Source organism: Epinephelus fuscoguttatus, linkage group LG14 (genome assembly GCF_011397635.1).
Source record: "Epinephelus fuscoguttatus linkage group LG14, E.fuscoguttatus.final_Chr_v1".
Classification (NCBI taxonomy): domain Eukaryota; kingdom Metazoa; phylum Chordata; class Actinopteri; order Perciformes; family Serranidae; genus Epinephelus; species Epinephelus fuscoguttatus.
The window spans coordinates 3902030-3924519 of NC_064765.1; the positions used below are offsets into that span (position 1 = coordinate 3902030).

Sequence of the window (22490 nt, forward strand, 5' to 3'; positions counted from 1 at the left end):
AGGTCCTTACCAACTGTCACTGATTTCCAGAGTGCTGCATTTGGGTCCTAAATACACTCGGCACATGTATACTGGGACGAGGACAGTTGTCCAATTAAATGGCTTATTCAAGCTGTAACCGTAGCTCAACTTAACTGTGCATATAAACCAGTAGCGGCTGCTGTGCGAGGCTAGTGCGACCGCCTGTGGGTGCTTTGGGACGGTGGAGGGGCTCACAGCAGCACCCGCTGCTCGCTGGGGACAGTAACTGCAGAGCGACAGAAGTCAGAGTCTCCAAACACGAGTACAGTCTCCAATAACACCAGAAAAAGATGCTAGATTTGTCGCTAGTCATTTTTAACAAAGAAAAAGTCACTAAGAGGATTGGAAAAGTCTCCAGATCAACTCGGAACAACGGAATGAAACTTGAAAAATGCTCCGGTGGTTTATATTTCAAGATTGCTGATTCGCTCATTTCGTTGTCAATCAAAAAGGGATTCAGCCTCAGACAGATCATCCAATCATCATGCAGAAGCCCAGCGTCCAGGCCAGCCGAGGCCAGCCCACTGCCCCATAAACCTCCAGAGACGCTGAGCGTCCGACGGGCGGGACAAAACCGAACATTTATCCAATGACTGTTTAGTTTCGCTGCAGTGGAACAACCCACTCTATGCTTCCCCACTGAAGTCTTTGGACACTAAGCTTCCACTGTTCAATGCACCGTGACGCTACAAGAATGAATGAGAAGAAAGTCGCGTCAGTGACCTGTGATCAGTAGCTGATTCTGAATAAAAGTTGAACGTGTTCTAGCGCATATTTAGTCAATGAAATGTAAACACAACAGTACATATTTGACCACTTATTTTTTGACATTTTAGAGGAAGCTGGGCTTCCCTTGCAGTCTTAGAGCAATCGCCACTGATATAAACGTACTGAGTTTGTACATTTTAACTGATGTTTCATATCCTCTTAAAGCCTTTACTTCAACATTCTTCAACTCCTTTCGGTGCTCACATCTCAACTTAAACTCTCATGGAATACTGGGTTTATTCAGAGTCTCCTGAGGACCGACCTAAGAGAAGGAACTGGTTTTCTGGTGCCACTTGGGAGTGGAGGATGGGGGAGTGAAGTCTACTATTCCAGTCTTCTTGTGTTGTATTTTACAGAAGATTTCCCTGGTCTGTCATCATTGCTGACATGTCCTCCACATCTTTTGTTTTTCTGCAGCTTCAGCCACAGTGGAGGACTTCCAGATCCGTCCACACTGTCTGTTCGTCCACTCGTACCGAGCTCCGGCCTTCTGCGACCACTGTGGAGAGATGCTGTGGGGACTCGTACGTCAGGGACTCAAATGTGAAGGTGCGGACTTACTGATGTAATTTTCTGTTCTTGTCCATTAGTTTTCACATTTCTGTCCATGTAGGTGTTCAACAAATTAGTCAGTGGTTAATAAATTTACCGTTGTCTTACTTCCTGTCCAGGCTGTGGTCTGAACTATCACAAGCGCTGTGCCTTTAAGATCCCCAATAACTGCAGCGGAGTGAGGAGGCGTCGCTCGTCTAACGTCTCTCTGACAGGGGGGCTGGTAAACCTGGGCCGCCCCCTCTCTGCTGAGCCCTCACCGCCCCACTACACCGACGATGCTTTACTGGTCAGTAGATAATATACATCCTAAACATGCAGTGCAACCTCTTACAACAGTTCATATGGTATCTACCACATTGTGGCCGACAAATGACGTAACGCCCTTAATGTAAAGTTATGTAATTAACATAAGTTTACGGATGTTAGATTTAGGAAAGCAGACATGGCGAGGACATATCTTAACATGACTCAGAGTTAACATGGATCTGAACACCAGTCTTCAAGGGAAAGTTCCATATTTTGTGACTCATCCACCTCCCTAACCTGCCTCCTTGGATCGCTCAAGACTGCTTCCTTCTTTACTCCCGTAATGGATTGGTCACATGATCGCAGCCTTAAAAAAATAACTGGGTTATGCACGAATTACTTTGCTCATCGTTACTTGGGTTATGTACAAATTTTGGTGCCTTAGTTTTTGTAAAAAAAAAAAACGTACGAACAGTTCATGAGAACAGCTTGAAACATGTCACTGTTGTTGTATTTTTTTTGGAAGACTAGTCTTGTTGAAAGAACCAAAACCTGACATCTCATCTGCACTGAAATCTGCAAATTGCAGATTTTATTCATGCTACCAAGCTAGCAGGTTCATGTACTTGATGATGCATCAGTTGTCGGTGATGATTAATACATCATGCATGATGCATCTTTTGTTCAAACACAAAAATTCTAGAGTTTTTGGAAGTCTGTGCTTGACAGGATATCAGTTCATAGAGGACCCACATGCAGAACATCAGGTAGGCAGGTGGGTTTAACAAAAAGTGAGCTTTAATGCAGACAGGCAAAGAAACTGAAGATCATGGCAGATGTTCTCAAAGTACAAAAGAAGCACCAAAGCTAAACTGAACCAGGGTGGTATGAGGAACACAGGAATGAACTCAGGGACACACTGCATTTGACATACTGTGTATTGGGACACACTAAATCTTTCTGCCATACTGTATAGCATGGTAGTTTGGGTACTGGAATGCACTGATGAACAAACCCTTGGATCATGGCACTGTTTCGGTTGTTCAGAGGATGAAAGATACTTTGCATTTAGTTTCTTTCATCAGAACATTCAGACCTCACTTTAACTATCTTTATTTCTTTTGTTTTCCAGTCTCCAGTCAGTCCCAGCATGGAGGTAAGTCCCACTAGTTTTGTCCATAATAATACTTTTAATAACAACCTGAAGCATTGTTTCTCCAAGGAATTAAGATGTACTGTACTTTCATTAAAACTTTAATTGTATGACACTTTATTTCCAATATCAGTCAATTTGATTATTGTTGTTTTTAGCATAAACTTAGGAAAAAAAAGGAAGATTTTCTTTTTTACATCTGAGTCCCTCAGAACAGATGTGAACCTGAAATTTTTACCAATATTTGTTTACCTGCTGTTTTATCAAGTAACCAACCATTGTCTGAAACATTTTCTTAGCATCCAAAATAAGTCACTTTTAAATGAATCTACATCCTGTGAATCTATATTTTTTTGGTCATGACTCCACTCTGGTCTCCTGATCTTTGTCTCTCCTAACAGCAGAAGAACCAGTTAGATTACTTCTGTCGAGAGCGGCGCTCCAGCTCCCAGTCGTATGTTGGCCGTCCCATCGAACTGGACAAGATCCTACTGTCGAAGGTTAAAGTTCCTCACACCTTCCTGATCCACTCGTACACCCGGCCCACCGTCTGCCAGCACTGCAAAAAGCTGCTGAAAGGCCTCTTCAGACAGGGCCTGCAGTGTAAAGGTGAGCTGTTTTTTATTAAGCTATACAACCTTTTACAGCCTACATCATCACATACAAGCGTGCGCGTGTTAGCAATGAAAGTGGTGTTTACCTGGTGAATGAATGGGTGTTTTGGCCAACACGGTGTCAGATGTGGGACTGTGATCTGCTTTGACATAACGGCTGCTCTTCTTCTTCGTTTCTCCCTCAGATTGTAAATTTAATTGTCACAAACGATGTGCTCCTAAAGTGCCAAACAACTGCTTGGGAGAAGTTTCCAAAAATGGAGGCATGTTTCAGCACACACACATACACACACACACACACACACACACACACACATGCAAACCTTATTATGAACCTGATTTCAATGTTAATACAACATCAAAGTCTTAATGTCCTCACAGTGCGGTATAAAACATTCGGTCCTCACACTGACAGCAAAACAAACAGTTCCAGATGTGTGTTTGTTTCACAGAGCTCTTGAGCCCTGGGGCGGAGTCAGACGTCGTCATGGTGGAGGGTTGCCTTGATGACCATGATGTCGACAGAGGTGGCGGCCTGTTGGATGACATGGACGAGGCGCTGACATCAGAAGGGGGTCTCCTGCTGGAGGCGGGGCCGAGCGACCTCTGCGACCTGCATGACCCCGACCTGGACGAGTCCAACCGGGCCATCAGGTACAGAAACACACACATACAAACACACACAGACACTAAAAAACACAAACACACACAGATGTGAGATTGATCATTGTCCCGCCCCCCTTACAGCCCGACCACCAGTAACAACATCCCTCTGATGCGAGTCGTTCAATCCGTCAAACACACAAAGAGGAAGAGCAGCAACGTGATGAAGGAGGGCTGGATGGTCCACTACACCAGCAAGGACACTCTGGTACTGCACCTGTCTGTCTCTCTGTCGACCTTTCCATCTGTCGACTTACCCGTTTATCTGACTTGCCTGCTCATATAAAAACTAAAGTGATGGTCAAAGTTGTCACAGTGAAATTTAAGGTGTGCTGATGGATTCACGTCATCAACTCATGCATTGAGTAACATTACAAGTTAACGTTCCACCTTAAAAGTTGCCGGCAGTCGGCCCAGTGAATGAAGTTATTTTTTCTCAGACTCCAGCTGCTGTGAGAGGCAGCAAAACATCCTTTCATTTTATAGTCTGACCCCCAGCATGCACCGGGGCAGGTTGCAGCTGAGCGTGTTGCGGTCAGGACGAGTCAGCACCTCCAAATCTGAGGTCATGGCTCTCTGGTGAAACACAGTGGATTGCCTCCTCTGGGTTGGGAGGGAGTTACTGCCTCAAGCAAGGGAGTTCAAGTATCTGGGGGTCTTGTTCATGATTGACCATAAAATGGAGCATGAGATGGATCTACAGTTTGGTGCGGTGTCTGCAGTGTTGCGGGCGCTGCACCAGACCGTCCTGGTGAGGAGGGAGAGCTGAGCCAGAAGGCAAAGCTTTCAATTCACTGGTCCATCTACATCCCAACCCTCACCTGTGGTCATGAGCTCTGGGTAGTGACCGAAAGACTGAGGTCAAAATGGCTGAAATGAGTTTCCTCTGTAGGGTGTCTGGGCTCAGCCTTAGAGATAGGGGGAGGAGCTCTGACATCCAGAGGGAGCTCGGAGTAGAGCTGCTCCTTAAAGGGGTCAGGTGAGGTGATTCAGGCTTCTGATCAGGATCCTCCTGGGTGCCTCCTGTTAGAGGTGTTCTGGGCAAGTCCCACTGGTAGGAGGCCCCGGGGCAGACCCAGAACATGCTAGAGGGATTATATATTTCGTCTGGCCTGGGAACACCTCGGGGTCCTCCAGGAGGAGCTTGAAAGCGTTGCTGTGGAGAGGGACGCCTGGAGTACTGCTCAGCCTACTGCCCCCACAACCTGGGCTGGGATAAACAGTTGAAAATGGATGGATAGAGGATGAATAATTAGCAACAGTCATTGACAGAAAAGTGATGCGAAAATTTTTGCATACCTCTCTTCATAATTGAGACACACTTTAATCAGAAAGTTTTTCCAACAAAAGTTTTCAGTCAGAGGAGGTGTCGCTGCCCTGTGTCTTTCAGCTGTGCGGAAGTTGAAAGAAGTCAAATGTTATTCTATTGAGTTTCTCTGTGTTCTCCTCCTTTGGACTTTTGTCTTTCTGTTTTTTAATCTCACTCCTTTCATCTCTCTTCACCTGCTGTCTCATCTAACATCTCTCCACCTCTGTGTTTCAGAGGAAGAGACATTACTGGCGGCTGGACAGTAAATGCATTACGCTGTTTCAGAACGACACCGGAAGTAAATACTACAAGGTAAGATGAGCTCTGACACCGCCTGCTTCATCACGGACCTCTTATTCCAGTGTGTTTGGAGTTTTTACTCATCATCATATCAGCACTCTGAGCAGCAGGTTTTGTAAAGAGTTAAATGACTTGTTTCTTCATCCTCTGTCCATCGTCTGTGTGCAGGAGATCCCTCTGTCAGAGATCTTATCTCTGGAACCAGCTCAGACCCTCTCTCTGCTTCCTGATGGAGCCAATCCTCACTGCTTCGAGATCGCCACAGCGTCTCTGGTTTACTACGTGGGAGAGCACCTGCAGAGAGCTGAATCATCTGTGACCGGCAGCAGCATCCTGGTGAATAATGTGGTATTTATGTCATGTAGTAAAGCTACAACAGCTCATTATACTTCTGACGACCGTCCATGTCCAGTGTTGGTAGAAGTACCTTATTACAAGTAGAAGTCAGTAAAGGTACACCCGTATTATAATCAGAATGTCAGTGGCGGCCCTAGCAAATATGGTGCCATAGGCGAGTCTTCCCCCACCTTCAAAAAATAAATATACATGTTAATATTACATATATATCACAGATAAATACAGATGACTTGTTATACTGACTTGTTTCAGGTCAGCGGCGTGGGGCAGGATGTGGCTCGGATGTGGGAGATGGCTATCCAGCACGCTCTGATGCCGGCCGTCTCTACAGGAATTTCCCACAGCTCCCATCGCAGCGGACACAGTAAGACAACATCACAGCTCGCATACAGTCTAAAACCTATAAACGTTTGTATTATTAGTAGTGTTTGTCTTTAAATCTGGTTCTTTGTGTGGTTACATTGTTTTTAAAAGGTTTTGTCCTGCCATTTTTGAGATAAGAGCTCAGTGACACCCATTGATCATAGAAGTTCACATCCACTACACGTACTTTTAGGTTAAATATTTTGGTAAACTCTGACACTTGACTTTGTATCCTCGGCCGATAGGAAACTGCCTTGACCTGCTTTGTTGATCTCTGAGTAACTGTTAAATGTGTGCAATGGCTAATCAGAGTTTCATGGCGCTATATAACATTAGTGTAAAAATCATAAATCAATCCCTCTTTCTCCTCCTGGCTCACTCACTCACTGAATAGACTGCATATATGGGAGCATGTGGCAACCTAGACCTTGCGGGTGGGCGGTTATTGTGTGGATATGAAATAGAATCCTGCCGACACCACTAAACAGGTCCATTATGTTTACAGTGGACATTTGTCGTTACCTAACTGAAAAGGTAAAACCTTTTGCTTATGCTGTATTTGGCTAAACGTTCAATTACCTTTATATCGTACACTAAGTGCTTCATTCTGTCTTCTCACAATGAGAGTGACTTTCTTATTCTGAAACCAGCCTAATTGAGCCTAAAAGTTTCTCTACTGTGTAGGTAATAACATCTCCTACATAGATCTCTCCCTCACTTACTGTGTGCTTACTAAGTGTAAGGGAGACAAAACTAACTTTTTTACGGTTTAACATTGCCTGCATAAAGAAGAAAACAATTCATCTTTCCTCTCAGGGCCTCTGTACATTTAGTTTAAAATGAAAATCCTTAAGGAGTGCCACAGGGCTCGATTCTGGAAGTACTACTTTTCAGTCTTTGCATGGTACAAAGACAACACTGATGTTAATCGCTATGCAGACGACACCCAGCTCTATATAGCTGTTAATCCATACGACCTGAGCCGTCTTTACTGCTTTCAAAACTGCATCAGCATTTTGGAAATGTTTGTGTAGCTGTAGCTTTTCTACCATACAGTTTGAAAGGTAAAGTGTGCAAGATTTAGGGGGATTTGGTGGCATCTAGTGAATTGCAGATTGCAACCAGCTAAAACTTTTCTCAGCCAGAATTCTTTTGGTGTTCATTGTTAGGGAGTTTTTGTTGGGAGCTGAATTATTTACAGAGGTCTCTTCCTTTAAATCGAAGAAAGGTGAATGACTTCCAACACTGCAGGACTCTTTGCAGAAAAAAATATAATTTATTACACCGTGACATACGTTTCGAGCTGTGTGCTCTTCGTCAGACAAACAAATACTGTGAGAGGCCATCTTAAATATAGCTGATCACATGTTGCAATTATGGTCACATGACAAGCAGCTGCAGTGATTACATGACACAGATCTGATGTGTTGATTACCTTAAATGAAAAGAGCAATACATCCAGACACACACAAAGGTCCACAGGTCAGAGAGTCTGGAGTCAAGTCTGAAGTCACCTAAGTCATGTATAAACATATATAAGTGTAAAATATGTCATAGCACCAATCCGAAAGCGAGCACAGTACATGATATATCCACACATCTGAAATGTGATTCAAAACATGGGCTCAAGCCAAAAATACAATATGCAATAATAATCATAACAATATACAAAAATATAAAGATCTAAATAGAGGGCATACTCTAAAGACAACATAGCCCAGGCTATGTATCGGGCCAGAGAAGCCGTCATAAACGGTGGGATTTTTTTTTCTCTTCCTCTAAATCCACATTTTCTGGGCGGGAAAAGGCAGCTAGTCCAACACATGCTAATGTGTAATCACCGTTTTTCCCCAATAACAAGATCCAGATGAACTCGAGGCGATTTAAACCACCGGAAACACCTGATAAAGCAGTCTGACATTACAAATTAGTGTAACTCTGGCGCCGCTCATTGCAGTTCGGCTTCTTAAAGAGTTGGCTGATGTGAAAACACAAAAATGCAAAAATGCAAAAACCCAAATGGCCCTATCAAAATCCAGTGTTTGGTTTGTCTGTTCTGGGCAACTGTGGAAACATGACGGCGCAACATGGCAGTCTCCATAAACAGAGACCTGCTGCCTGTGTAGATATAAATCACTCATTTTAAGGCAACAAAAACACAATGATTCTCATTTTCAGGTGATAATACACTAAAGAAAACATACTAATTATGTTACTTTCCATTTCTGCCAATTTATCCCCCTAAAGCCGACACACTGGACCTGTAAGCATTTCTATTTCTCTTTAGCCAGTTAAAAGTCATACAGCCAAACACATAACTTCATCTTAGATTCTTCTAAAGATCCCAAAGTTTTAAATCAAATCTAGTTATTGACATACATTTAATCTTAGACTGTAAAACCAATAGTTAAATGCTTAGATGCCAAGCTCCAAAAGAAACATAACAAATACATTAAAAATGAATCCAACAAATAGATGAAATAAGGTTAAAAAAATATAAAATGAACTAAAAATGAACAATAAGACTATATATATATAATCAGTATGACATTTAAACCAGTACATAATAATCTATAAATATTGGAGTGACGATGATCAAAATTATCTATGATGAATTATGTATGAGTCTGTAGTCACTGGTTCAGGACCAACACGGCCTGAGGGAAGAACCTCCTCCACATCCTCTCTGTTTTTATTATACAAAACATGTATTGGATTTTTTTTTTTGGCTTGGGAATGTGTATAAAATAAAAGACAAAGACATCTAAAATGTGAACATCCAATCATCAAAATCATGGAGTCTTTGATTTGAATGTTTTACTCTGTAGAAATATGAAGCTGCAGTGGAACATCATGACGCATAATAAACACATCATTATATTGTCAGACATTATGGAATAACACACGTTTTTGGTATTTAAGGGACATAAAAGGCGAATACTTGATGTTCAGAGGTTAAAGTCACGTTCTGTCTTTAATATGAACACAGGACATGCCTTTCTTTCGTGCCAGCCTTCAGTACAGCAGAGAATCTCTCTGAGAATAAAATTGAACCAATGTAAATGTCATTCTTGCGTTATTATCCCGCCTGTGAAAGGACACATTTCCAGCTCAGGTATTAATGTTCACGTTGAGGCTGAATTCTCCGGCAGACTCTCAGATCCCTCAGGGCCGTCAACACCCACACAAAACCCATCAGAGATATTTCAGACCTCCTCTGACGTCAAAGTGATCATGACTAACGCTTCACTGTTGGTCTCGGTGCCTTCTCTGACTCCGTGTGTTCACCTGTGGGGAAGAGTTCACCAAAATAATACTGTGTGTTAACCGCCAAAAGGCTGCAGGCGTCAGATTCATAACGTTTATTATCAATACGCAGAGTTCACACACTGCTTTTATACTTTAACAGAAGCTTCTGGTGACAAAATGTGCACCTAGAACTGTTTTTAACAATGATGTTTAATTAGTTTTCACATTGTTTTAAATCCAAAATAAGATACTCATCATTTGGAGTTAAATTCTGAACATCAGTGTTCATCATTACCTGTGTTTTTAATCCCTCCTTTAAAGATGATTCACTCTGGTCGTTTGCCTGCAGTTTTGACTCTGATCATGTTTGTGTCTCATCAACAGAGGAAATCTCCGTCAGTATTTCTGTCTCCAACTGCCAGATCCAGGAGAACGTGGTAAGAAAACACACACAAACACAAACACAAACACACTCAGGTGTAGTGGTGTGTATACGCAGGTATACGGTGTATACACATCTCTGGGCACGAGGATTTGACACATACGTACCTAAAATTAGCTGCTGATGCGTATCACACATGTCAGGCATAGGATGTACCTCCCTGTAACCTGCAGTGGTGGAAGACGCACCAGTACCACAGTATAAAAATACTCCACTACAAGTAAAAATCCTGCATTCAAAATTCCACTTACAGTATGTAAAAATACCGAAGTATTGGCAAGAAAATGAACTGTATCACAAGCACTCCTAATGCTCCTATTTCAAAAGAGCATGAGATGCATGACGAGACATTTGGCCTCATGTAGCAACATTGTCTTACAGTTCTTTTATATTTTCAAATTGTCTAATTTAATTCTAATTTTCTGATAAGAGATAAAATAAGAAAACTCCAGGTGCACCAAACATTCTCAATCATCCCTCCCACTCTGACCCAGGTGTGCTGAATGATAAGTCCCACTTGATCATAAAGGCCAAAACACACCGGTAGCGACCGGCCTGCATCCAAAATCATTATTTTTAATGTACAGCCCCAACATTACCTGCATTGTTCCCCCACGCGCTCTCTGCATGTACAAACCAGCTCCCATAGCAGCTCTTGTTCTCTGCTCCTGTGGCAGCTCGACTCCTCTCCTCACCAAGGATGTTTAAAGAGAACTCTGTAGCTGTTGCTGTGTCTTGTGGGTGACAAAGACTTCATGAGGAGAGACTCATTGCTGAGGTCGAGAAATATCCCGAGCTAAATGACCCCGTCATTATAAAGGCAATGACCAAAAAGATTCTTCCTGGCGAGTCATGGCTCTGGAGAGCTGCTCTAATTAGCGGCTGTTCACACACGAGTTTAAGCTAAGGCAGAGATGGAGGAGGTACAGATCTTTCAGTGAGGGTTGTAATAAGTTTGTGTGATTGTCTGTTGACAGCCTGCAGTGGAACATGTCCGGTGTGTGCTAGGGGTGGTGCTTGACACGCGTCATGACACCACGCGGCGGCGCTGCTGGTGTGTTTTCAGCCTCAGTCACCTATTAGCATATGTAATGCCCACTAAACAACATTTAAGGGCAGCTGTTGTGCTGTGTGCAAAGACTCTAGCACGTGAACCAGGATTGGAGAGATGCCACCAAGAAACAGCTTTAAGAAGAATTTCAGCAGTAGTGTACGCAGCTCAGGAAGTGCCATGGAGAGATGTTTTCACACTTGGTCCTTTTCAGCCCTGTAAGCGGACTCAGAGCGGTGACTTAGAATTTTTTGCACATATGTGAACACTCCAAGAGAACTCAGACCACCTCCTGATATTGCTTCAAGTCTGCAGTGCGGTTCGCTTAACCTGTGCACTGTGAACACATCGCACTCCAGGTTCATGTTCCTCTTTGCTGTTGTATGTAGCCCATTAGAGCACATTGCTTTGGGATGCTTGAAAAAACAGGCAAGACCACATCAGCCTGTAACGCTTGCAAGGACGCAGGACGAGGACTGGTTTGGTCCATGGAAGAACATATTAGTAAGGTTACACTGGCAGACAGACAACAGGAGAGAGCAGCATGATTGCAAACTATCCTACTAGGGATGTCCCGATCCAATATTTGGATTGGTATCGGCCGCCGATATTAGCAAAAAACGTGCATCTGCATCAGATCGGACTGCATGGAAAAATGCCGATCCAGAACTCTGATCCAGTTTTTCATGGAGTCCAATCCAAGTTTTTCGGCCAGCCCAGGTCACACATCGCGGACAGCGCAGTGGGTGGTGTTGGCGCAGTGGGTGGTGTTGGCGCAGCGGGCTCCTCCGAGCGCCTCTCCCTCCGTCGCTGCGTCCCTCTCTGGCCTGGCTTGTGCGCGAGCCATCTCCGCCCGAACGGGATTCACCGTGATATACAACATTATTGTATTAATAGCTGTCCCTGTCAACCGATGCTTTCTAGACATCGTGATTTCCCAAAACTGAATAAATACCACACATAGCAACACAAAACTGCTTTGCTAGCTCAGTCATGTTGTAACTAAGATATCCACTGGAAAAGATATTTTTTTCACGGACAGGGTGAGTTATTACCTACTACATACACCGCTAATGGCTAACAGCTAACGGTTAGCCCAGCTAAACGTGCACACAGAAATAGTAATGTTTGTTCAATCATTGTGTTTATAGACTTTACAAACATCGGATTAGTCTAAACGGTGATACAGTGATGTGAAAAATGTGATACGTAGGCTATATATATAGCTAAAAGCTCTGCTGGTTTTCTACCCGGACTATAGAGGGAATTGCCTTGTTGTTTACAAGGCCTCTATAGTCCGGCCGGACAGATGAGTCATGGCCTTGTAAAAGATTATGTTTGTTTCTTTTAGTTGGCGAGAATGTGTCGCTGCAAACGCGACAAACATCCACTAACTTTGACGGAGTTTTCTGCGAGCACGGCTGAGCCATTTTGTACCGCTACACGTGTTTCTAGTGGGACTGTGTTTACAAGCACAAGAGTTCAGCGAGCCACCGAAGGACCGCCCTGCAGATTTACTATTGGTTCTGCAACGTAGGGAGTTTTTTTAAACTCTGAAATTGTATCCGCCCATCTAAACACAAAATCAGGGAGAAAGTCATCAGTCTTTAGTTAAGCAAAGCGTCTAAAGACTGACTTGTGAGTCTATCCGTCCCATATAGTCAGTCCCTTCCTTTGGCGCAGTGCATGATGGGATATATTGCTTGGTTAGTGACCTTCAGTTGTACACTACTTTTCACTGTGCATTGTGTGATACTTTGAGTCCATTATATAGACTATAATAATTCATACTGTACATTTGGACAGCACTACAAAATGGCGAATTCACTATATAGCGAATAGTGAGTGATTTTGGACACAGTCGTAGACTGTAGCGACACCTCGCAGACAGCTTGTTGCTCAACCCGCCCGCCCTTAAATAGGCATAACTTTGGGCTTTAATCATATGTAAATATAAAAAATTTATCTCCACACTTTGAATGTTGAAATAAGTTGTAGAGAACTGACTTGGTTTTGGAGTCAGCCCCAAGTGGCCGTCCAGGGAACTGCAGTTTTCGGCACTCCTGCATTGGCTTCATTTCTCAAGCCTGGAGGTTGCCTCTTGAAGGTGCCGTGATTACTAGTGTTTGCGTCTGCCTCCACAGCAGTAGGGGAGGTGTGTAAAATGCAGCAAAGACAGGTGGTCATCATTTGTGTGCTGCATCGTAGTGGACCGCCATGTGCACGAGACGCTTTGAGGGGCGCAGCGAGTTCTTCTGAACCTGTTGGAAAGGAAGAGACGAAGGAGAACTTGAGCAAGGAAACATTTCAGCCCTTATCTTGTAATAAATGTTGTAATATTTAAAAAATAATTATAACATACAAATTGTGTGTGTTCATGTGGGGTCAGGCCTGATTTTCTGGGCCTGATCACAGCTCCAGTGTGAAAAGGACTTTCGCCTTCCCTGTTCACAAACTGCATCCTGTTCATCTCCTCCATCTGATCCTCTCCTGCTTTCTCTCCCTCCTCATTCATTTGCATTTGAAGACCCGGAGAGCGTGTCACAGAGCTTCCCCGAGCAGGTCAGGGTGCATCAGGGCGCTCCTGTACGTTCACATCATACAGATTTACACCAAACTCTATTCATGCAAATGTAACGGCAGAGAACATCCAGTCCCATTTCCATGCAGTGCGTGCACCTTCGCCGTCTCCAAGGTGAGCACGTCTTCAAGCACCTCAAATGGAGATTACTGTGATTACTCACTCAGCCAAACGGTTTCCATGGCGACGGATGGTAATTAGGCAGCGAGGCTCGGGGAAGGGGGAGGAGGTTTATAATATTGTATTTCTGTCCTCTTTGCCTGAGGTGTGATATTAGGCTGTCAGCTAACGGGGGAGAAAAGGGAGACGTGATTGCAGACAAGGAGAAAATATTTAGCAGTTTTGGTGTCAAAGCTGTGGCAGATCACTGACGCTGTGTAGTTACACTCAGTGGGCTCTCCTCTACAAAAAGCTTTTCTGAGAACTCCTCCACCAGGTGATGAATTGATGCTATTCACTTTTTTGTTGAACCCACTTTGTGTCACACGGCCTCGCCTCCCTCCACTTCAGTTAGAGCCGCTTTCCATCAAAGGAACTTCACAGCTTTCACAACTTTTAACAGCTCGGGGCTTTAGGTGCATTTCCAGGGCTGGAAAGTAACTGAGTACATTTACTCAAGTACTGTATCTGGTACTGTTTACAGGTGATTGTACTTTACTCGTATGCCACTTTTTTGACTTTTTGATTTATCTTGACTCTCCCTGGAGCTACAAATACTTTCCACTAACCCTCCCTCATTTACTGAGGAACATGCATAACTTTCCCTCCAACATAAAAATGCAGCATAGCAACTTAGGAATCTTGGTGATATTTTTGATCATGCATTTTGATCACTACATTAAATCAATGACCCAAACTTGTTTTATTCAGCTAAGAAATACTGCAAAGCTCAGGTCTGTTGTGTCTCGACCTGAGCTGCAGATGATTATCCATGCTTTTGTGTCGCCCCGTCTAGACTACTGTAATTCTCTTTCTACTCATCTCAACAAATCTTCTCTGAATCGTCCTCAAATAATCCAGATTGCCGCTGCTCGGCTGTTAACCAGGTCCAACGGGTCAACCCACATCACTCCCATTTTAGTTTCTTCACACTGGCTTCCCATCAGGTTCAGGATTCATTTTAAGGCACTCGTTCTTACGCAAAGAGCCCTCCATGGTCAGGCACCTGAATACATGTTTTATCATCAGTTGGTCTCTTTGGTCTTCTGACTCGGACCTACTGGCTGTCCACCGCTACAGACTGAAAACAAAAGGTGATCATGCCTTTGTAGTCGTTAGAGATGCACCGATCCAGCTTTTTCAGTTTCAATCCCGATCCCGATGCTGCGGCTTTGAGTATCAGCCAATACCCGATACAGAACCGATACCATGGTTGAGCTAAGAAGCTATATACCTTTACATGTAGAACAGAAAAGATTAGAGGCATCAGGCATTGATGACTACACAGTTCTTTCCTAAGATAAAATGAAACAAGATGAAACAGATTAGTGCAGTGATGAACTATTTATTTTTAACAAAAATAAACAATTGTGCAACAGCAGTAGAAATAGTGTGAAATACCTCCACACAGCAGATTCTCTCCTTCGCTCCATGACGTGTGACGTAGCTCGCATCGCAATAGATTTAAAGGGAATGGATCGCCACAGGTATAGGTTGCATTTTCCATAGGCAAACCCCAGAGATCTTGTCTCTGGAAGAAGAGCAGAAGAATCAGTCATGTTTGAGCCGGCTGCAGTTGTTGTCAGGTTAAACGCTCCGTGCGGTGAACTAACGAGGCGGAACATAATTGGCGTCACTGCGAACTCTGAATCCATCGCAATGGTTCAGCATATTTACTTATATATAAACAGAAGTCGGAAACGGAAATCCGCCTCCTCTGCCTAAATCAAACCGGAATGTCAATACATGCCGGAAGTCAGATGCCGAATACAGCCGACGGGTTCCAAGAATGCTTTTTCCAATACCCGATCCATCTATTTTGATGATATCAGGGCTGATATTCGATCCAGATATCGGATCGGTGCATCCCTAGTAGTCATGGCTCTCGCTATGGAACTCTTCCATCAGGTTTACGTTCAGGAGTCTCTTTCGAAACCTTTAAAAGTCACCTTAAGACCCATCTTTTCACAGCGGCCTTTGTCCCAACCTAAATTGTCTAGTGCTTGTTCTTTTGATTCTTTTGGGGTCTTTGAAAGGTGAAAGTTGCTAGATAGAATACATTTATTACTTGTTATTGCGTGAGTGCAGCATAGACTGTAAAGCTTAGTGATTTGGGGTGTTGCATGAATCAGATGCAGGACTTTTGCTTGTAACTGAGTATTCCCACACTGTGGTAACACTACTTCTACTTAAGTAAATGATCTTCTTCCACCTCTGGTCACGTCAACCCTGAGAAGAACTGCAAATACATGAAGATCTGTGTCTCAAAATGGTGTCAAACACATCAAACTGTTTCCTTGTTTTGCACAGACCGCGGCTCCTAATTGTCCTATCATCTTGTTGAATTGTCTAAATCGTGCCCCCGATGTGTTTCAACATGTTCAGTTCCTCTGGTGTCACTTTTGAGTGTTGCACAGCTGATTACTGCTCCAACTGAATGAAACCAGGGCTGCAGCCTCCTCTATTGTCGGTTGTTTTCCTTTGTGACCCGTCCATGAGAGGTGGGAATCACCAGAGGCCCCAGGATACAATATTATCACGATACTTGACGCAAAATACAATATTCTTGTCATTTTAAGTGTTTTGGGATATGCTGAGTATTGCAATAAGAAATTATGAATAATGAGTCATATCCCCAAAACAAAACTTGGTCAACATCAGTTTTATCTAATTAGAAAAGAACATTTTTAGTCTGTTCTGGTCTGGTCTATCTTACTGCATTTTTGCAAATTGTATCTATTAGACGGAAAAATATATATTTTTTAATCTAGCAGGCTACCTGAAGTTTAATTTGTATTTGTAATATTAATTTATATAATAAATAATGTATCTATACAATACTGCCAAGCTAAAAATATCGCAATACCATGCTGTATCAATATTCTCCCCCATCTGTACCATCCATGTTTGATGTGTGTGGAGTTTGGGATCTAAGGTTTCGGACCTCTCTTCATCCCAGCGTGTTTCCCAAAGCGTGCATCCATTGATGCTCGGGTCAGGGTCTCTTGCATCTCTGTATCTGTGGTGCACCGGGCCTCTGGTCTCTCCTGAACAGGAAGCTCAGAGCTTTGACCTCAGAGCGGTTCAGCAGCGTTGCAACTCTGAGAGTGGTGCAATGTGATTTTAGTAATTACCTTCATATAAAGGCGTTTATTTCACTCTTTACTCAAACAATGTTGAATGATTGATGTGACTATATGCTCAGAGCTGTTCTGTTTTTCAGGATATCAACTCTGTGTATCAGATCTTCCCAGACGAGGTTCTCGGCTCTGGACAGTTTGGCATCGTCTATGGAGGTGAAAGAACATTTAGACCTGCAGTCACTGATTGGTTCTGTCACTTAAAGGGAAATTTTGGTTTATTTCAACCTGTCTCCTATCGTCCTAACTTTGTTTCAAGTGACTAGTGAAATAAAAATAATAGTTATCATGTTAGCTGTTAGCCTAGATACAGCCGGGGCGCATAGTAGCGTCAGACCTGTTAAAACATAAGTGAACGGGCAACCTTCAAGTGCAAAGTTAGTCCACTAAACAAGCTTTTTTTCCACAAAGACCGCCTCATATCGTTAGGATAAATGTCAGAGAACATATAGAAAACCACATGTAAACGTGTTGTCTTACCTTACCGGTGTGCTGCCATGTTTGTTGTTTACCATTTAGCTCTGCTTTCCAAAGCGCGGCCGAAATCTGGAAGGCAGAACAGGACAGTAGCCTGAAAAGTTCATTCATTTATTTTATGAAAGATTTATAGAATAATGGCTGACTTTTTGCCAGACTTCGACTTTGTGGAGGAGGAATTTGATTTTGCAGAGTTTGATGGCTGCCCTTATTTATTTGAGGCAGAATACACTGACGAAGAGCTTCATGAAATTGAAGAACGGAGGAGGAGAGAGAGAGAGGCGCAACAGGTAGAGGACGAGAGAGGAGGAATGGCTGCTGCAAGGCTGCGTAGCTCTGGAGATTGGTGGTGTACCTGTGAATGCTGTGCCCCAGTGCCCACAGAAGAGGAATGCCTCTGTTGCAAGGAATGGGACCGGTTGCAGCCTTATTTTCAAGGTCTGGATGTGACCGAGGACGAGACACCTCCACCTGGAGTAGTATCCAGCTGGGCTTTATCTAGAGCTCACGAGATATATTTCGGCCGTGCCTTGGAAAGCAGAGCTAGATGGTAAACAAACATGGCAGCACACCGGTAAGGTAAGACAACACGTTTACATGTGGTTTTCTATATGTTCTCTGACATTTATCCTAACGATATGAGGCGGTCTTTGTGGAAAAAAAGCTTGTTTAGTGGACTAACTTTGCACTTGAAGGTTGCCCGTTCACTTACGTTTTAACAGGTCTGACGCTACGGCTGTATCTAGGCTAATGGCTAACATGCTAACTATTATTTTTATGTCACTAGTCACCTGAAACAAATTTAGGACGATAGGAGACAGGTTGAAATAAACCGAAATTTCCCTTTAAGGACAAGCAAGTGAGATTTTGACAACAAGGTTGAAACATTAAAAAAAAAAAGAGAATTTATTGAGAGTTTAAGTCTTAATAATAGGAGAATATTGTTTATTATAAATTTTGTTTCCCTGAATCTCATTAGACGCAGCTCAAATCAATACATCCAAACAAAGTGGACATAGAATAAAGCCCCGTCTCCACCAAACCCTTTCAGTCCAGTACCTTTGGAACCAGCAGTAAGCCTTCAGACATGGTACCTAGACCCTCGGTCTGTTCAGACAGTCCTCTTAAATGTGGGCGGGGTTGTTGTCACTCACTGCTCCGTCCAGCACTCGCTGTATTTCCTCATCAACGTACCCCAACAGAGAGGGGACCAAACATGAGGACGGTAAGGAACGGTTCCATTGGTACCATCCACAACTTTTCACAGTGGAAACTGAAAAAAAAAGCGTACTGAACTGAACTGAACTGCTTGGTTGAAATGGGGCTTATGAAAGATGAGTTTGTTCATGACGTTGATTTCCATGTGTTGTCCTGCAGGTAAACACAGAAAGTCCGGCCGAGACGTTGCCATCAAGATCATCGACAAACTCCGCTTCCCCACCAAACAGGAGAGTCAGCTGCGCAACGAGGTGGCCATCCTGCAGGTACACACACACACGCACACACACATACCGCAGTGCTGTCGGCAGTGGGTGAGACTTCCTGTCGCGAACGACTTCATTACCGTGGCAACACTGTAGGGGTGTGACATCCCGTAATATTTCAGCACTGCTCAACCTGCAGACGTTGCTGCTGCTGCAACACACACCTGCACAGGAAACACTGTTCAGTTCAGATCTGCTCTGTTCTGTCTCAGGAACCTTTTGGGAATATTCGAATTTCAATTAATTTTAATGTCTTCACGTTGTCATTTTACCACGATATCGGTTCTTTTCACAGACACATGAGCAGGTGAATATTTCATTAAAACAGACTCAGAATTTAAATCTATCACTGAAGTTGTTTCCAGTTTTATAATTTATTGGAAGAAATATTATTTGTCTGAAAGCTGCTTGTTTACAGTTTAGCACAGGGCTGACTGCATCATATCATAATGTTTCCTCAATACAAAAGCCTAAAATCATTCTGGTTCTTAAAACGCTCCTTTGTGGTTAGTTTTTTCCATCACTGATCACCAGGCTAAACACATTATCTACACTCTGTCTCTTCCTGCATCACATCCATTGTCTCTGAAATTGCATCCATGTTTCCCTCACTTGTGTCTTTTCCTTGCATCTTGTGTTGTGTTCTCACCGGGCAAGAATAAAACAATTACAGCAAATTAATTACATGTAAAGTAAATGTAAAAAACATGATTAGAGCTGAATTCTGGCTGGGCGGCGCGATGTATATGACGCAAATTACCCACCACGAATGAAGCAATTAGCGAGACTTCATCATAGGCTTATTCGCGAGAGTTAAAAAATCTGAACTTCAGCAACCAATTCGCACCACGATAGCCAATCAACATTGAGATCCTCCGGGGACATATGACACTGAGAACGCACCGATGGCAGATCATTCATCGATTCAGCGGTTTCATGTGAGTATGATGTGAGTCAACAGAAATATTAAAGTGTTCAAACTTGCGTGAGTAATGTTGTGTTCACACCGAGCACGATACAAATTTTTGTGTTGCAAATCAATCAAGTAGCTCGAATTTTCACGTTGCTGTACTTGAGTGAGTTTGAACGCTAGAATATTGTGTGTTCACTCATTTCAGATGCCCGAATAAATCACATCATAAAAATATTCTAGCGTTCTCACTCACACGAGTAGCTCATTGTGAAAATTTGCGCTACTAGCTTAATTTGCGATGCGGAAATTCGCATCGGTTGCTGAAGTTCAGATTTTTCAAGTCTCACTAAAAAGCATATGATGTGAAATCACGCTACTTACTTAATTTGTGCCACTTAATTAAGGTATTTCACGTCACATCCATCATGTCCATCACGCCGCCATCTGATCACTCGCCACTTCACATCTGATTGCGTCTTTACATGGACTTTACATGTAATTCACTCATGCAAACTGTTTTATTCACACTCAGTGTGAACTCAACATAATGCAAAGCAAAAATTCAACATTAGTCCCTCCCACCTATGGAGAGATGCAAGGAAACTATTCAAGGAGAGAGGAAACGAGGAAATGTGGTGTAAGTGAAATGAGATTGTGAATAAAATAACAATATATCAAATGTAGGATTGTTACACTTGAGTTTAATCTCTCATCTGTCTTCACTCCAGTATGATGTGATGTATCAGATCAGTCCGATCAGCTGCTGCGTCCAATCAATATAATACAGGGGCGTGTCGGCTGATAAAAGACTTCTGTGAAGGCTGCTCTCGTGCATCGTTGATCCTCAATCCTCTGAGCACAAATAAGAGCTTTGGGACAGTCTGAACAACTTAAGTTTCCAGCGAGAATAGAGGAGCAAGGAAATGACAAATATGAGACTTGGGATATACCCATGGACTCAGACAGTTGGAAAAGTCGCAGAGAGAAATCCTTAATAAATGACATTTAGAGAATGACCACATCCAAACCTGAACTTCCTGAACCTTGGATAAAGATAATTTCCTCCCCTCCTTCCTCCAGAGTTTGCACCACCCGGGCGTGGTTAACCTGGACTGCATGTTTGAGACACCGGAGAGAGTGTTCGTCGTCATGGAGAAGCTCCACGGAGACATGCTGGAGATGATCCTGTCCAGTGAGAAAGGACGACTTCCTGAGAGGATCACCAAGTTCCTGGTCACTCAGGTGACACATACACACAAACACAAAGAGTGTGCTTTACACTTTTAATGCTCTTTTTTGAGATCAGATAGCTCAACACGCATAATGTGAGTCAGTGTGAATTGGTTCTGAAGTTCTGGACAAGCACGAAAAGACTTCCTGCGTCATGTGGTGGAGTTTGTGACGTTTGTCATTCAATCAGGGACTTGAAGTGTGGACAAATCCAAATAACATTTCAATTAAATACTCACACTCCTGCTCCCCAGAGGATGAACCCTGTTGGCAGTAATGACACTGTGACTTTTCCTCCAGCACCACCCTAAAAATGTCTCTCGTACAGTTGTTATGGTGAATTATTACTGACAGCTTTGTTGTGTGTGTGTGTGTTTCTGTGTCACTGTCAGATTCTTGTGGCTTTGCGTCACCTGCACTTCAAGAACATCGTCCACTGTGATCTGAAACCTGAAAATGTCCTGCTGGCGTCTGCAGACTCATTTCCACAGGTACTGAGCGTGTGTGTGTGTGTGTGTGGCTGAATTGTATTAACGACCTCTTTTGAGTCTTTCTGATGTGAATTTCTATTTATTTATATTTTCTGAGAGAATTATGCAAAGTTATTCAAGTGCTTTCAGTTTTTGTTTTTGTTTCTTTCTTACTTAGAAATTCATTTTGTATGAAGCCTTGGTGTGCAGACTTTTACATTTATTTGAAAGTATAATTAATCATATTTACCCTTCTTTTGAAGCAGAAACTATTCAAATGTTTCTTTTCCCATACTGACAATTTAAAGGGGAACACCACCAAAATTAAGAATTCCAGTTTGCAGTTCCCATGGCCTATGAAAGTTCAGTCAGTATTTGTGAACATGAGCAACTCTCTGTCAAAGCCAGAAACCAGAGACCCCTGGACGCTCTCAGTGTCATCTAGAACAGTGGTTCCCAACTGGTGGGTCATGGTCCAACAGTGGGTCCCAGGTCCATTGTGAATGGGCTGCAAGTGACTCAGGATCATGTCAAGTTTGGAAAACCACTTTTTATTTAGAAGTACAGTGAATCGCCAGCACAGAGCTTTTATTTTGAAGTGCCATTTCCTGCTGTAGAGTGAGTGACTAACAGACAGCTACTTGACAGAGACAGCAAACTAGCTCAGTGACATGGCCAAACACAACACTGAATGTATTAAACTGTGTGGACATTGAACTAATGACTAGGGAGAAATCTGGACCCTGCGGCTGGACCAGTTGGGAACCACTGCCCTCTGAAATCACAGATATGAGTTTTAGCACTCTAGTTTTGGATTTCAGAGAAAGTTGTTCATGTTAACTAATATTCTAGTAGAGTAGTAGACAGTCTTAGACCACAGGAATAATGTGTGTGGATTTGAAAAATGGGCTTATTTCCCCCAGTAAATCCAGAACGTTGGATGTT

The 22490-nt window shown here is 43.0% G+C and overlaps 1 protein-coding gene across 1 annotated transcript in view; it reads left to right on the top strand.

Annotated features, from left to right (window-relative positions):
* prkd1 (protein kinase D1) overlaps nt 1-22490 on the top strand; it is a 79247-nt gene that overhangs the window by 41425 nt on the left and 15332 nt on the right. Inside the window, exons 3-17 of the mRNA XM_049596164.1 lie at nt 1207-1338; nt 1461-1630; nt 2723-2746; nt 3145-3352; nt 3543-3620; nt 3810-4011; nt 4105-4228; nt 5564-5641; nt 5798-5965; nt 6239-6350; nt 9983-10035; nt 17055-17127; nt 18826-18932; nt 20926-21087; nt 21468-21566. Coding sequence (XP_049452121.1) covers nt 1207-1338; nt 1461-1630; nt 2723-2746; nt 3145-3352; nt 3543-3620; nt 3810-4011; nt 4105-4228; nt 5564-5641; nt 5798-5965; nt 6239-6350; nt 9983-10035; nt 17055-17127; nt 18826-18932; nt 20926-21087; nt 21468-21566 — 1790 coding nt within the window. The remainder of the gene's footprint in view (nt 1-1206; nt 1339-1460; nt 1631-2722; nt 2747-3144; nt 3353-3542; nt 3621-3809; nt 4012-4104; nt 4229-5563; nt 5642-5797; nt 5966-6238; nt 6351-9982; nt 10036-17054; nt 17128-18825; nt 18933-20925; nt 21088-21467; nt 21567-22490) is intronic.